The sequence below is a fragment of the Halichoerus grypus genome, chromosome 14 (assembly GCF_964656455.1).
Source record: "Halichoerus grypus chromosome 14, mHalGry1.hap1.1, whole genome shotgun sequence".
Lineage (NCBI taxonomy): Eukaryota > Metazoa > Chordata > Mammalia > Carnivora > Phocidae > Halichoerus > Halichoerus grypus.
This window is the reverse complement of record NC_135725.1, coordinates 33,240,712-33,257,373: the sequence shown is the minus strand read 5'-3', so window position 1 is coordinate 33,257,373 and position 16,662 is coordinate 33,240,712. Positions and strand designations below refer to the sequence as shown.

General features: G+C 42.2%; 1 protein-coding gene across 1 annotated transcript in view; it reads left to right on the top strand.

Moving 5' to 3' along the window:
• Positions 1–14,480, top strand: part of GLDC (glycine decarboxylase) — a 95,196-nt gene extending 80,716 nt beyond the window's left edge. Inside the window, exons 22-25 of the mRNA XM_036065798.2 lie at positions 6,161–6,256; positions 10,296–10,468; positions 12,149–12,229; positions 13,775–14,480. Of these exons, the coding sequence (XP_035921691.1) occupies positions 6,161–6,256; positions 10,296–10,468; positions 12,149–12,229; positions 13,775–13,918 (494 nt within the window). The 3' untranslated portion in view covers positions 13,919–14,480. The remainder of the gene's footprint in view (positions 1–6,160; positions 6,257–10,295; positions 10,469–12,148; positions 12,230–13,774) is intronic.
• The last annotated feature ends 2,182 nt before the right edge of the window (positions 14,481–16,662 follow it).

Here is a 16,662-nt window from a genome sequence, read left to right as displayed (position 1 = left end):
ACTGGGCAGAATAATTGGGAGAGCCTTCTGGGAGGAGCCCTTTGAGATGAGCCTGGAAGGCAGAGGAGCAACCCCAGTAAACAGAGACTGCAGCAAGCCAGAATTGTCTAGGTGGTGGGAGGCTTTGGGGGGTTGATGGATGGGATAGGAGGAAGGGGAGCAGATAAGAATGAAGTTGGAGAGGCAGCTTGGGGCCTTGAAGGTCTCAGAAGGCTCTCATCTTTACCCTTGAGCCAGATGACAGCCATGGAAGGTTTTTTGAGCAGGGGAATGACAGGATTAAGAGAATGGTAAAGTCATTAAGAAAATGGCAGGGGATGAACATCCTATTAGAAGTAGAATCAATAGGACTTAGTTACTGATTATTTGAGTGTGAAGAGCGATTCTAGGTAAGCCTCTTATGCTGATAATAGAGGTGCAATTGTGGGAATAATAGAAGGGGGGACAAAGTCACCCTGGAAGTGATGGGAGGGGACGGAGCCAGACAGATTTGCAGAAATTTGGCTTTGGGCACAGAATCTAGGAGCAGACTCTTCGAACTGGTGAAACCCAAGAAAAGAGTTTTGAGAAACTAGAGCAAAACCCCTCAAGCAGATGGCTACATTAACAGGGATGAGCAGGAAAGGCGTACCTGATGAGGGCGGGCTCCATGCCTGAGGCAGCTTTAGAGCCTCTGCAGCGTTTGTCACAGTGCCTCTCCCGAGAAAAGCCCCTGCTTGCCCTGTCTGTCTCTGTTCTGGCCTCATCTGATCCCTGTAGCCTCCTTTCCCTGGCACAGAGAACTACTCCTTCCTTTGCTCCCTCCACTACTGAGGATTTCTCCCACTCGGTTTCTTGTCTGGCTCTGTCCGTCAGACCTTGAGCAGGGTAAAGACTGTGCCTGCTTCCATGCTCCAGCACCCGTACCTGTCAATCACTCCTGGCCCACCATAAATGTCCGCGGTGTTGCACAACCGGGAGAGACAGACTGGTCTTACGACGGGAGTCTTAAACAAAACAAAACAAAACAAAACAAAACCTGCCTTTAACAATTAGGAACACTTTGGTCACCTTTGAAAGAATTAGGGCAAAAATGATAGGGCAGATGCCAAATGGAAATGAGCTGAGAAGTGGACTGAGGGTGGGGAAAAGAAGGGAGAGGCATTCATGGTTTGGGCGAGTTTCGTAGCGAAGGCAGTGGGACAGGTGGGGGCTGCTCCAATAGGATGCCGTTTTGCTTTGAAATAAGAAAAGAACATGATACTCACCTGCCAGAGAAAAGGAGTTGAAGAGGGGAGACTGAAGCTACGATAGAGGGAGTAATAGGTGGGCGAACAAAGTCATCCTGGAGGTGATGGGAGGAGACACGCAGCAAGTTGGCTGTGGGCACGGAGTCACAGACAGGGACAGATGGGGACTTGGAGCTTGGAGCAGAGAGTTAGCAGTCAGTAAGCAGCATGGGCCGAAAGAATGAGGCCTCTCTTGGGCTCTTTGTTTCTCCAGCTCAGGCGGAGTATACATCTGCATCTGTGATCTTTAATTTAAAGGCTGGTCTTGCCTTAAAAATAGGTATCCAAAGGATTAGTTCTGTAGTTTGAAAATAGAAAAGAGCTAAATAACTAGTAGGTCTGGTTAGGAATGCTCCCCAGAGATTAGGAAAGAAACTTGTGGGCAATATGTCTCTAAGCAGCACAATAAAATGCTTCTGAGGTGGGTATTAAAGAATCTACAAGAGCTACTAATTAATTCATTCAAATATAGCTCCTGCCCTGTGAAATGCATCCTGCTTATGTGTCGGCCTTCAGGATTAGTTTAAATACTTGTTTTGTCTGATTATGTAAGTAATTTTCATATGCTCAACATGGAAAATTTGGAAAATAAAAACCATGAGGAAGGAAACATAAATGATCCATGGTTTCGTCAAGCAGACATAACCACTATTAATATTTTGCTGTATTTCTTCTTATCTTACATTTAGACCATGATATCATAATACAAATACAGTTTGTGTCCTGTTTTTTAACTTTATCTTATATTGTGATCATTTCCCCTTGTCATTAAATGTTCTTTGAAAGTAGCTACATTGATTCTATTATATGGATATACCAGGATTTAGGTAATTGTGTTTTCCTCCTAGTTGTTTGCTTTGCATTTGCTACAAGGAATATTTTTTTATTTAGATTTTTAAAAAACATTTCTGATTATTTCCTGAGGTTAGAGCTGTAGAAGAGAAATTATTATTTCAGAGTATGAATGCATTTAGGCTCTTGGTATGTGTGGCCTGGTTGTCCCCACAGAGACTTTGTAACAATTTATTTCATGCTAATAGCATATGAAGTGACCATCACACCAGGGCCTAGTGAACACCAAGTGCCAGGCTGAAAAAAACAACACCAACCAAAAACAAAGTATCTTTGCCATTCTGTGGTTGAAAAATGATTTTTTTGCTTTAATTGACGAGGTTTAGGGTTTTTTTCTGTTTATTTTTTTAAGGTATTTGAAATTTACTTATGATTAACTTTATTTGAAAACATTGAGACAGAATTCACATACCATACAAATGACCCACTTTAAATGTACAATTCACTGATTTTTAGTGTGTTCACACAGTTGTGCAATCTGAAGTTTAGTTTTTAAAGCAAGAATGTGTGTGATCGGGACTGCATGTGGGGTATGGTGGCGGTCTAGCAGAGAGGAAACTGAACAAGCAAGCCTACTCAGGTGCCTACCATGTGCTTAGCATTTGAGTGACTGCTTTAAGCAGAGACTGTCTCACAGTCCTAGGGGATTTGCAGCACAGAATGATAGATGCAATTTCCATTTGTTTTGACATTTTATCCCAGAATCAAATAATAAATTGTATTTCTCATCCCACGCAGAGATATATTGGTGATTACAGACTTTTATTACCCAATCCCAAAGTTCATGAAATAAAAAAACTGTCTCATGTTTGGTCTGGTAAACACATTCATTATATAATTTGAAGCTGAGTATTCTAGGGCCTAAAAAAGAATTATCACTGTACCTCCTGAGGGCCCAAAATAGAAATGTTCTTAATAAACGCATTGTAGTCCAAGATGTCTAATGGCAATATTAAAAGACCATTAATCATCTTAATCATATTTACTAGTTCTATATAAGACTTTGGAATTACAGATGACTACGAGGCAATAATTTTAATGAACTCCAGGCTTCCCTTTATGAACCATTTCTTTTGAGAGATTTGAAAATACCAGCTAAACCACTGAGGCTTATGGTTTTGTGAAGCAAGGAAGTGACAGGCAAGAATTGGGATGGGGGAAAAGCAGTAGTATTTCGGATGAGGAAAGAAAGGAATTACCTCAGGTAAAATGGTACCTTTTGTTTGTTTGTTTGTTTTAATGATAAATTCTTATTTATTGAAAGACATCCAGTTGAGAATTTTTTTTTTTAAGATGGTACCTTTTTTAAAGGAGGAATTAAAAAAAATTCACGGATGTCTACTCTTGGCAGGCTAAGCTCACTGTTTGATCTAAATGGAGTTTCTGTCAGCGGAGTAGGCAACTTTATTAGTATCCCAGTGTTTTATTTATGTTTTAATTTCTTAAATGCCTATCCCTTTTTGACCTTAGACAAACCTAATGCTGCCTGGAAATTCCTATTCCTGAATTGGTTTCCCAGTCGCCTTTATGGGTAGACATGGGCCTCAGGGGATGGGCCTTCACATCCCAGGCCAGCAGGTGACCCTCCTGAGGCCAGAGGCCCCACCTACCCGACCTCATTTCCAGGGAAACCTTCAGTTTTGATTCTATTAGTAATGGTCCCTGGATTGCAACTGAAAAGCTTGACCAAGCCCTGATTGCTCACCTAAGCTTTATAGAGTAATTAGCCAGTGAGTTCCGTTTATCTCTAGGCAATCACTCTGAGGATGCGGAGCGGGAGGGAAGATGTTCCAAGCTTAGAGCCAAGCCACTTTTATTTTGCTTTTCCATCATGCCACCATCCCCTCCTTGTTCCTTTGACTTGGTATCTTTTCAGACTCTCCGCTATAGTCATGGTTAGGCCCAGCAGGAACGTCTACTCAGAGGAAATTAAAACTTGTGCTGATCAGTTTATATAATTTCTACTTCAAATTTTCCTGACTCACCATATGCCATAGAAGGTTTTCTATCTTTTCTCCTTTTTTTTTTTTTTTAAAGATTTTTTATTTATTTATTTGAGAGAGAGAGAATGAGAGAGAGCAAGCACATGAGAGGGGGGAGGGTCAGAGGGAGAAGCAGACTCCCTGCCGAGCAGGGAGCCCGATGTGGGACTCGATCCAGGGACTCCAGGATCATGACCTGAGCCGAAGGCAGTCGCTTAACCAACTGAGCCACCCAGGCGCCCCTTCTATCTTTTCTCCTTAAAAAGTGTAAACAAAGACGAACATCTTGGCATCTGGCCTCTAACAGCCACCAAGTTTCCATTTCACCCCTTTCAGGGCTCAAGTACAGAAAGAAAGAATATGCTGAAATTCCACCGTTTCCATTTGAACACGTTAGGATATGGATTTAGAAAATAACATCTGAACCTCATTTTGAAAATGGAGCTCTTCCCAAACCGCCTGGCTGTGGTGGGGGCCCTGCAGACGCAGGCTTTGTGTTAGCAGTGCTGGGCTGGGCTCCGCGTGACTGAACTTCTCCTTGGAAGACTGCCCTCTGCCTGCCAGCAAGAGTGACTCCTTTCCTCCATCATGTGTCCCTCCTCCCCTCCTGCCCACTGAGCATCCTTCAGAGCAGTGAGCTTCATTAGCCTTCTTTCTTGTGTCACTGTCACAGTGCTGGGGTGGCAGCCAGAGGCTCAGAGAAGAAAGGTCAAAGGTTGAGGCTGGGCTACCAAAATGGGGTAGGGACAATTGTGTATTTAGGATTCCTAGACTTAAATGGTCTCACCATTCCTCCCCCCCCCAACCCCCGCCCAATATTCCAACTGGTCGTTCCTTTTAGGTACCTTTTCCCCCCGACTACCTAGCTATGAATACAACTTTCTCCTTTTGAATCCCACTTCTTACAAATTTAATCCCCATCACTGTTAGAAAGAATATTTAAAAAATATTCAGTGACAGTATATTTAAAGCTTCAGGTTCTCATACTTTCATTTTCTAACAAAACCAGTCCTTTCTTATCTATTCATTACATAAGAAGCAGAGCAGTTCCGGACGATCTCAGGGGCTATTAATGACTGGAGCTATTCTTCTCAGGCTTGAGGAATTATGTCTGCTCCACGTATCTGTAAGTAGAGTCATTGTTTGCTGAGAGTCAGGAAAGTAGGTTAAGAAGAGGGAGTACATTATTATCTCATGAGCAGATACTTTCTTGGAAGGAAACTCATCAGTTGTGTGGGCCATGGAATTTCGAAGCCCCCAGAAATGTTCTATTTATGAAAATGCTGACTGAGTTGATGGTTTGTTCCTGCTGATGGGTGGGGGATCAAACAGCTCATGCTGGAGAGCTAGATAGCAGCCTGGGCCGGGGGAGGCTGTCAGTTTACAAACTAGAGCAAAGAGAACGGACTCCCAGGGCCTTTGGCTTCTTCAGCTTCTTGCCATTTGTGGTGTGGTGTTTGACAGCTCCGATTTCTAATTCTCAGCTTGAAGCCTGAACCCAAAACCTCAAGAGCCCCTTTGAAGAATCACATACAATTATGTATGAGCCTTACAGGTCTAGGTTTACTATGTATTTACACACACGCAGGAGGAAGTTATTTGATGCTGGGGGCAGAGTCGCTGAAAACAGTATCAGTGGATCTTTAGCTCTAGAAATATTTTGTAATAAAAGGGTCAGGCCTGTGATGACATGTTTAACTGTTGGAAGTAGATTTTATAACCTCAGAGTAGAAAAAACCTCATCCCCAGGAAATCTCCAGGCAAATAGTTCAGCAGTGCATTGGCACCAAAGTCCCACCTCCCATCAGCCTCTTGGCTCCGGGGTGTGTTGTGACACATTGGCCTGATGTGTTAAAAACATTTTTAATTTTACAATTATCTTTATATTTTATAGTTATACTTATTAATAAAGTAGACGAGGTCTTTGTTGCCAACTATAAACTTACCAAGTGATCAGGCTTCTTGGTACTCATTGATATGTGATTTAAGCTGATTTATTTGTTCATTTGTTTGGGTAAAACAAGCTGATGCTAATCTTGAGCTGAAAAAATTTTCCAGGTTATGTGGCTCATGAATTTATTTTGGATACAAGACCCTTCAAAAAGTCTGCAAATATTGAGGCTGTGGATGTGGCCAAGAGGCTTCAGGATTATGGTGAGTGACCTTGTGGGAGAACTGCTTTTAGGGCAACTTAGGTTTTTGACATTCATGCAGCTTTCCATGCTGGCTATGGGCCACTTCCTCAAGGCACAAACCAAATGTGCAGGCACCATAGTAAACTGATCCATAGGCTAAACGGTGAGCCCAGGATTCTAGGCAAGCTTCAAAATGATAGAGAAAACACTTGCCCTATGAGTGCATTGGTAATACCCTTCAAAAGATATTAAATCATATATCTTGAATCCATTGGCATCCTAGAAGTCTTTGTAGTTAATAGAATTAAAAACCCCAAAGAAAATGGTTGCTGTTTCCTATGTTGCTTCATTTTTTTTTACATTTTTAATTAAGTTTTTAATTTTAATTCCATTTACAGTTAACATACAGTATTTGTTAGTTTCAGGTGTGCAACATAGTGATTCAACACTTCATACATCACCCAGTGCTCATCATGATAAGTGTACTCTGTGATTCCCAGCACCTATTTCATGTATCCCCCCACCCACCTCCCCTCTGGTCACCATCAGTTTGTTCTCTGTAGTTAAGAGTCTGTTTCTTGGTTTGCCTCTCTCTCTGTTTTCCCCCTTTGTTCATTTGTTTTGTTTCTTAAATTCCACATACGGGAAAATCATATATTTGTCTTTCTCTGACTAATTTATTTTGCATAGCATTATACTCTCTAGCTCCATCTGTGTTGTTGCAAATCGCAAGATTTTATTCTTTTTTATGGCAGAATAATATGTCACATACAACATATTCTTTATCCATTCATCAGTTGGTGGACATTTGGGCTCTTGCCATAATTTGGTTATTGTAGATAATGTTGCTCTAAACACTGGGGTGCAGGTATCCCTTTGAATCTGTATTTTTGTATCCTTTGGGTAAATACCTAGTAGTGCAATTGCTGGGTCATATGGTAGCTCTATTTTCAACTTTTTGAGGAAGCTCCATACTGTTTTCCAGAGTGGCTGCACCAGCTTGCATTCCCACCAACAGTGCAAAAGGGTTCCCCTTTCTCCACATCCCCGCCAACATCTGTCATTTCCTGACTTGTTAATTTTAGCCATTCTGACTGGTGTGAGGTGGTATCTTATTGAGGTTTTGATTTGGATTTCCCTAATGCCAAGCAATGTTGAGCACTTTTTCATGTGTCTATTGACCATTTGGATGTCTTCTTTGGAGAAATGTCTGTTCATGTCTTCTGCCCACTTTTAATTGGATTATTTGGGTTTTGTGGTTTTTTGTTTGTTTGTTTGTTTTTTGGTGTTGTCTTGCCTATGTTTCTGGTAAATTCTTACTCCTGTTCCACTCTTGGTAAACAAAGGAGTCCATGAAGAGATCAATTGGTGTAATGGTGAAGGAAGTAGAGCAGGTAACCTGTAGAAGTGTTCAAGACCAATGGCATTTGAGTTTTATAAGCACCTCAGTCATGGCATAGCTATTTCAGCTGCTTCTATAGATGAAGGAATAGGCTTCCTTCACCTTAGGAAGAATTTCCTCCACCACAGGAATATGGTTTCATAAAGACAGTGCAGTTTTCCTGGAAGAATTTTGAAAGACACAGGCCCTTGTGAATTAGTAGATGTTCATTCAGCACAGTCCTTATTGAAATACATGTTTTAGTGACATTATCAATAATATCAAAGACGCTTCAATTCTCAGAAAGGCTAAGGTGGGGAGAACTTTGCCTTTCAGTGGGTGTGGAGTCCTATCTGAATTTTAATAATTTGAATAACTTCTCTTAATAAGGAAAGTGAAAGCTTCAGTAATTTAATATCTGCATCATAATGGGAGTCCCACATGTGTGGCTCATTCCTCTCCTGGATGCATGATCTTATTAGGCAGAGTTATAATAAATGGGAAAGCCAGAGAAAGTTTTCATTAATGAAATTAGCAGTTACTCCCTCCAAATCTCTTGGTTGCTCCCGTGACCTGACTCAGCCTCCTGGCTAATGGCTGAGTGATGGAGATTCAGGTGGGCTCTAGCTTCGCTTCTGAGATGTGTTGTCCGTATCACATGTGTGGCGGCGGCAGCATTTGCAGGGAGGGAGAGGACGGGCGAGGAGGGAGTTGTAGTGCAAGTCACGACCCAGTATTTCCAAGTCTTGGTCTGTCTCCAAACTTGACATTATTTTGGTGTTTGATAGGGTGATTGCCACACTTGCCCCAAGTCTAGAATTGTACAGGTGCCTAGCACTTAGTAAGCACCTCAGAACTTACATGTTTAGTAAATGAGAGAATGGGGTGCCTGGCTGCCTGGCTGCGGAGCACGCGACTCTTGACCTCGGGGTCGTGAGTTCGAGCTCCACACTGGGTGTAGAGATTACTTAAATAAATACACTTGAAAAAAATGTGAGAGAATGAATGAATGAATGGCTAAGTAAAAACACACACACAAAAACAAAACAAAAACCACCCCCCAAAACCCCGAAAATAGCAATTGAGAATGACAACACAGATTCTTAATCACACCTACTGAATCAAAGTTTCCAGGGGAGAAGCCTCGTAACCTGTATATTTAACAAGCATCCCGCAGATGAGTCTTAACAGCCCGATGTGGGGCACACTGCCTTAGGGCAGAGGTTTCCAAACTTAGTGAGTGATGAGTCACAGGGAGAGTTTTTAAGACTCATAGCTTTCTGAGCCTTACTTTGGACTTCCTGAATCAGGGTGAAGATCCAAGAATCTGTGTTCCTAAGACAACTGATTCTTTTAAGATATGGGAACCACTACAGCAGAATATGTTGGGCTGAATTTGCTCATGCATGGAATTGAGGTTGGACTTAATGGGTAATGAGATTAGCTTGTTTTTTTTTGTTTTTTGTTTTTTTAAAATATCCTTTTCTGGTTTGAGTGACATATGTATTTGTCAAAACTGTGCATTTTGCTCTATGTAAATTTTATCACAAATACATGTGAAGAGATATTGAATTCTAGTTAATAATATGCATGCTGAACTATTTAAGGGAGAAGTGTACTGATGACTGAAGCATACTTTGAAATGCATCAAAAATAAGATGGAAGGATGAATAGATATGTGATTAAGCAAACAGAGCATCATTGTAGAATCTAGGTGAACAGTGTATGGGTCTTCACTCTATAGTCTTTTCAATATAATGTTTGAAAATGTTTATAACATGTTGAGGAGACAATCCCTTAAAGCACACAGGCACGACCCTAAAGCACGCCATGTGATTTATGCAGATCAGAATTTGGGACCCATTTAAACTTAACTGACAGATATATCAACTTTGGGGCTGTTCGTCATCTTTTCACAGTTTCATAGAAAAAGGGTAAGAAGTGGGAAAAGGTTGTTTTTGGCTTTTGTCCAGGAAATCTCTCTCAAGCATGTGTCATTTTACATATGAAAACTTTTGGAAACAGAAATACCTTCAGCCTGAATTCAGTGTAAAGACAAAAGGCTTTCCATGGTCAAGGCTCAGTTTCCTCATCTATAAAATGGGGACAGTAGCACTCACTTCAGGCTTATGGTTGCTATCTTGTTATTTAACTTGTGATAGGCTATGATATTTCAATTTCTCTTAATTGCAAGTAAAACACAAGCATTATAGATTCTAAAACAAAATCAAAGTGAAATAAAATCTTAGTCTCATACTTTGGTGATAACCCCTGTTAAAATTTTAGTATTTATTCTTCAAAGTGTCTTCCTTCATAAGATATATATACATAAACACTTTGTCACATTTTTTTTAATAAAAATGGAATATCATTATTATGTAGCTTGCTTTTTTGACTTAATATTTTTTAATGTTTACCCAATTTAGCAAATATAAATTTACATACATTTGAAGTGTCTGTAAAACTTGCTTAACTGATCCTCTATTGTTGGATGTTAGTTTATTTCCTAAGTTTTTCTTTTTTCTTGCATAAACAGTGCTGAGATGAATCCATATATATATGCAAATTATATACGTAAGCACATTCATCCAGTGATTTCCTTGACACGACGGGGAGGGTCTCTTCTAAATTGGGGAGGTCAAGGTTAGTGACACAAGTCCCCCTATCTGCTTTGCAGGTTTTCATGCCCCTACCATGTCCTGGCCGGTGGCAGGGACTCTCATGGTTGAGCCCACTGAGTCAGAAGACAAGGCAGAGCTGGATAGATTCTGTGATGCCATGATCAGCATTCGGCAGGAAATTGCTGACATCGAGGAGGGCCGCATTGACCCCAGGGTCAATCCACTGAAGGTGTGTAGGCGCTGGTACTCTATCCGAAATGTCCCATAGAGAAGACTGGGTATGGACAGGGTGCCAGCAACCCCTGAACTCCCATCAGAAGGTGAGATTATTCTTGCCTAGATTAAGACCATTCTTCTGAACAAATTCATTGCTTGCAAATTTAAATCTTCTTGAACAACATAGTAGCAGTTACTCAAGTATAAAGTGGATGTTTTGAGATATGTTTTAATTTTGTTTATGTAATTGTTTTGTCATTGTGGGAGGTATACCTCCCACGTGCACCCAACTTGGTTGCCAAAGGAGGGAGCAGAGGCTGAAGAGCTATCTATTTGGGGAGTCTTATTCTTATTCTATGTCTCTGTTTGATGCACTCTAGTGAGATTATTTACCTCACAAACTCTGGATAAAGACAAGTTCTTATGTTGGAGTAGTTATCTCTTAGAACAACTAACTGGTACTTGGCCTTTTATAATGTTATGGCCTATTTTTGGAGAAAATCTGAAACATGTTTATTGTGAGCTCTAAGTCTCTCGTTAGGTCCAGGCATTATTAAGCAGGGGCGGGGGGGGGGGGGCGGTCATGAATTGAAAACACTGTGAAGACTTTGGTTGCGCTATTATGGCCCCAAGCCAGAGAGCAAGTCTGAGATGCTTGGGGAAGCTCAGGCAAGTTCCAAGGTGCCCAGCTGAAGGTGGAGTACCCAGGCCAGTGGCTGGCAGGAGAAGGCATCTTGCTTATTATTATTTCTCTTTTCTGTGGATACTGCTGATTCTTTAAGGATTTAGGCCATTTTTAAAAATGGCAATAGACATCTAAAGAACATAATACTGAGTTACAAAAACAAGTGGAGAATAATACAGGATGATAAGATTTTAAAATGTGCCCAACTATGCTATATGCTGTTTATGCATATATGCAGTAATAGTATAAAAACAATCAGCATGGTGAACACCAAATTCATGATAGTGGTTATCACCGGGGAGTAGGGTAAGAGATGAGATGGAGGGGATATATAGGCAGCTTCAGATGTATCTGCAACATTGTTTTATTCATTTTATTTGACACAGAGAAAGAGCCCAAGCAGGGAGAGGGGGCGGGCAGAGGGAAAAGCAGGCTCCCCTCGGAGCAACCCAGGACCCCAGGATCATGACCTGAGCCAAAGGCAGATGCTCATCCGACTGAGCCACCCAGGCACCCCTGTTTTATTTATTTATTTATTTTTAAGACTTCTTTATTTTGAGAGAGACAGTGAGCACAAGTTGGGGTGGGGAGGGGCAGAGGGAGAGGGAGAATCTCAAGCCGACTCCTGGCTAAGCATGGAGCCTGGCACAGGGCTCAGTCCCAGGACCCTGAGATCATGACCTGAGTCAAAACCACGAGTCGGACACTTAACTAATGGAGCCACCCAGGTGCCCCTCTGCAATGTTTATTTTAAAAGATTAAGCAAATATGACAAAATGTTGATTTATGTTGGTTGGGTGGTAGATGTTCTAATATATTACCATAACTTTCTGATATTTGAAATATTTCACAATAGTTTCCTATCAACATTTTTTTCCCCCTTAAGTTGAAATTAAACAAAACAACCACGCTGTGTCCCTGGGCTTCCATCAGCTCACTGGCTGAACAAAGCACAGGAGGAGAAGGCAGTATTCTCTCTGATCCCTTTCCCATCTGTGTCTGTTTCAGATGTCTCCACATTCCCTGACCTGCGTCACATCCTCCCACTGGGATCGGCCTTATTCCAGAGAGGTGGCAGCTTTCCCACTTGTAAGTTCTCCTCTGAAGCTGCCTGTGCCAGGTGGTGGAGTGTTCATGTGCGTATGAAGGGCCATCACCTATCTGGTGGGGCTCCCGTCCTTGCAGCCTCATTATAGTAACTGTATGTGGGACGCTTTTTTTTTTTTTTAAAGATTTTATTTATTTATTTGACAGAGACACAGCGAGAGAGGGAACACAAGCAGGGGGAGTGGGAGAGGGAGAAGCAGGCTTCCCGCTGAGCAGAGCGCCAATGTGGGGCTTGATCCCAGGACCCTGGGATCATGACCTGAGCCGAAGGCAGATGCTCCACCACTGAGCCACCCAGGCACCCTGGGACACTTTTTTTTAAAATATAGATTTTATTTATTTATTTACTGGAGTGAGTGAGAAAGAGAGAGCTTTTGGGGGGGGGGGGAGGAGCAGAGGGAGAGGTACAAGCAGCATGGAGTTCAATCTCATGACCCTGAGATCATGACCAGAGCTGAAATCAAGAGTTGGATGCTTAACCCATTGAGCCACCCAGGCACCCCTATGTGGGACACTTTCCTAAATAGGTCATGACAAGTGAGGCAGAGCGTAGGCTTTGGCTTTCAGGGCTCTGAGGTCAGAGTGTCAGCCATAGGCTTGGGAATCCACTGGGTACACAGTGGAGGAAGACCAAATAGGAATCCCTGTCAAATTTCTACTGTCGTCCAACAGGGAGACAGCCCCAAATGCACCAAATACAGTCTTTGTTTCCTTTCTGAGTCTTACGTGAAAAAGGTACTCCATAGTCTGGCAGGGTGGAGACAAGAGTCAAAAATTGGATTTGGGGGGACAATAATGAAGGGGTCGCTTATAGCTTTTTTTTGTATTGGAATATAGTTGACACATAATGTTACATTAGTTTCAGGTATACCACATAGTGATTTGACAACTTGATACATTATGCTGTGCTCACCACAAGTGTAGCTACCATCTGTCACCATAACAAATGCTATTACAATACATTGACTCTATTTCCTATGTGGTACCTTTTATCCCCCTGACTTACCCCTTCCATACTTGGAAGCCTGTATTTCCCACTCCCCTTGACCCATTTTGCCCATCTCCCACACCCTCCCCTCTGGCAACTATCAGTTCTCTGTATTTATGGGTCTGTTTCTTTTTTCTGTGTTTTTAGATCCATGTAAGTGAAATCATATGGTATTTGTCTTTCTCTGTTTGATGTATTTCACTTAGCATAATACTCTCTAGGTCCACCCATGTTGTCGTAAATGGCAAGATCTCATTCTTTTTCATGGCTGAGTGATAGTCCAGTGTATATGTGTGCACACACATGTGTGTATACATACATATACATACACATCTTTATCATCTGTTGGACACGGGTTACTTCCATATTTTGGCTACCGTAAATAATGCTGCAATAAAAAATAGGAGTGTGGGTTTTACCTTCTTCTACTTTTGGGCACTTATTGGGGTTAGGCTGTGGGACATCACTGCAGTCTCCTCTTTCCCCAAGAGAAATGTTTCAGAATACCCCAGAACGTTTCCATCTTTTGTCCCTTGCAGCCCTTTGTGAAACCAGAGAACAAATTCTGGCCAACCATTGCCCGGATTGATGACATCTATGGAGACCAGCACCTGGTTTGTACCTGCCCACCCATGGAAGTTTATGAGTCCCCATTTTCTGAACAGAAGAGGGCCTCTTCTTAGTCCTGTCTCCTTAAGTTCAAGCGACTGACTGGATGTCTTTCTCTGGAGCACTTGATGAGCAAGAACTATATAATTTCCCATCCCAGACTCAACTTGGGGTTTTATATACTGTGTATATTTTTGTAATCTCTGTCAAGGTAAATGTAAATACTATTAGCATAGTGAGTGGAAACTCGTTGGAAGACCAACGTGCCTCAGTGCCTGCTTCCACATGTAGCAGTTGATGTTCCAGTTGCCTGGATTAGGAACCATCTAGTTTTTTTTTCATAGAAAATTTTGGGTGTGCTAGGAACTTTAACTTTCAATGTAGGAAGTTCAGAGACATTATAGAGGTTATACTGTAGACTCTGATAGATTCTTGGTCCAAATAAGTCCTTGTGGACTGTGCTATCTGTGAGGAATCCCAGGGCAAATGTTTACATTTTCTATACATTGAAGAAAATTTTTCTCTAATTTGCCTAATCTGTAATAGCATTTCTGAGTGTTTTCCCTTTCCCATGTGTGTGGTTTCCTTTTATCTGCAATTATTAGTATTCTAATAAAAGCATTTCAATTTGAAGAATGCCTTCTTGGTCCATTTTTCATGCTTATTTCCACATAGCCTAAGTTCAGAGAGATTTGAAGGGCAATGAGAATACCCAACCCAATAGCCATTTTTACATTAATCAGTTTTGTCTAGCAGTTTTTCTCATTAGACACTAAGTCCAGAGATAATAAGCCAAGGTCTAGTGTTCCTCAGTCTTTCTCTTGTGCCTTCCTTTGTATGTAATCTTCATCCTCATAGTCTTAAGATGGCTCCTGCATATTGACATCACATAACCATTCTAGATAGGAAAAAGGGAGAAAAACCAAAGAAAAAAGGCAAATTCCATCCACATTGACTTCTTTTGAAATGCTTTCCCAGAGACTCCACCCAGTAACTTCTGCTTGCTTTTGGCCAGAATTGTTTCACATTGCCACTTCTACCTGGGTATGTTAGTGCCCCAGAGGAAGTCAGGAGTTTGTTAGATAAATAAAAGGGGGGATATGGGTTTCAGGTAGGCAACTAGCATGGCTGCCACAAAATAACTTTCCCCTAGATACAGCAAATGCTTCAGATTTTCTTCCCTGATTGTGAGCACTTGTTCGATTACTTGGTTCTTTGCATGGCAGCTTACTCAATCAACCATTATTCAAGCTATTACGATAGTCAACTGAAGAAAGGTCTTAGTACTCTATTGAATGCTCTGCAAGCGGTTCACTTATTCTCACACTTCAAATGTTTGTAGAACAATTTATTTCAGCCTAACTAAGCAGTAGAGAAATGATGGGATCCATGTTTGTTTGTTTGTTTTTACATTATAATTAAATGGTTAATATTTATTGAGTTCTTCTCTGGGGTTAGGTACTATTTGAAGTGTTTAAAATGTATTATCTCATTGGAACCTCACAACAGTCCACTTTTACACAAGAGGGTATGGCGAGATGCCCAAGGTCACACAGCTGATTAGAGGGAGAACCTGAATTTGAACCCAGGCTGCAGAACTCCAGTGGCAGCTGGTCAAAACAGGTTACCACACTGCCATGGTCACTGTATCCCTGGAGATCTGCCTCCCTGAGCTGGAAACCAGGCTCTCAACACAGACTAGCCCTCAGGGTATGGAATAGTCCCTTCAGAGGAAGGACAGCATATGGAAACAAATCATCAAAGGTGAACAGCAGCTCTTCTTTTCACTGTAAAGTGTATCAGAGGCAAATGCAGGTGATTAAATATTCAAATTGTCCTTCACTATTAAGTTGCTCGTATGTTCACCTGATGCTTGTGCACATCTTTCCTACCTCTGGGTCTTTGCCCGAGTGGTGTCCTCCACCTGGAGCACTCTCCCCTGCTCCCTTTGCTTTACTGGCTCCTGTTTGTTCATTTTAGCATTTCCTCAAGAAGGTCTTCCACAGTCCCCCACCCCCCACCCCCGGAGTAGCTATGAGCAAGCGGAACCAAGTTTCATACGTGCGGCAGGCCGAACCGGCGTTCCTGGCCTGCTTCAAGGAATGGGTCAGCTACAGGTAAGGGCCTACCGTGGAAACCAAGGTGAGCCCAGGCCAGTCGCGTTACCTCAGAAACGCGGGTCGCCCTGCCACTTCTGGCTTCTGCCTGGATTTGGAGGCCAGGCACTGACGGGTCCTCACTCTCACCTGCGCCCAGCCCCGAATCTGGATGGGCCTGAGTCCAGGCTGGTCCTTTTTGAACAACTACAGCCTTGTATGCCCAGGAAGCTATTTGTCGTTGTTCGTCATGCTGCTGTGTTCTTGAAAATGACTTGACGCTGGTAAAGCACTTCGTCCTTGATAGATGGTTCAGAAAGATCACTTTCCTCTCTCATCTTATTTGCTTATCCCAAAACCTATAGTTAGCAGGATGAGTGGTAGCTTAGTCCCGTTTTCCAGATAAAGAAACGGAGGCCACTCGATCAAATGACCTGATGTCCTAGGCCTGGAGTCTGCAGCATCTTTGGAAAAATGCCCTGGATCTATTTTTATGCTTTGTTGTTTACCACACCCCTCTCCCCCCCCAAAAAAACAAGCATGTTTAAGAATATCCTGGATCGGGGCACCTGGGTGGCTCAGATAGTTAAGCATCTGCCTTCAGCTCAGGTCATGATCTCAGGGTCCTGGGATCAAGTCCCACATTGGGCTCCTTGCTTGGCAGGGAGCCTGCTTCTCCTTCTGCCTGCCACTCCCCCTGCTTGTACTCTCCCTCTCTCTCC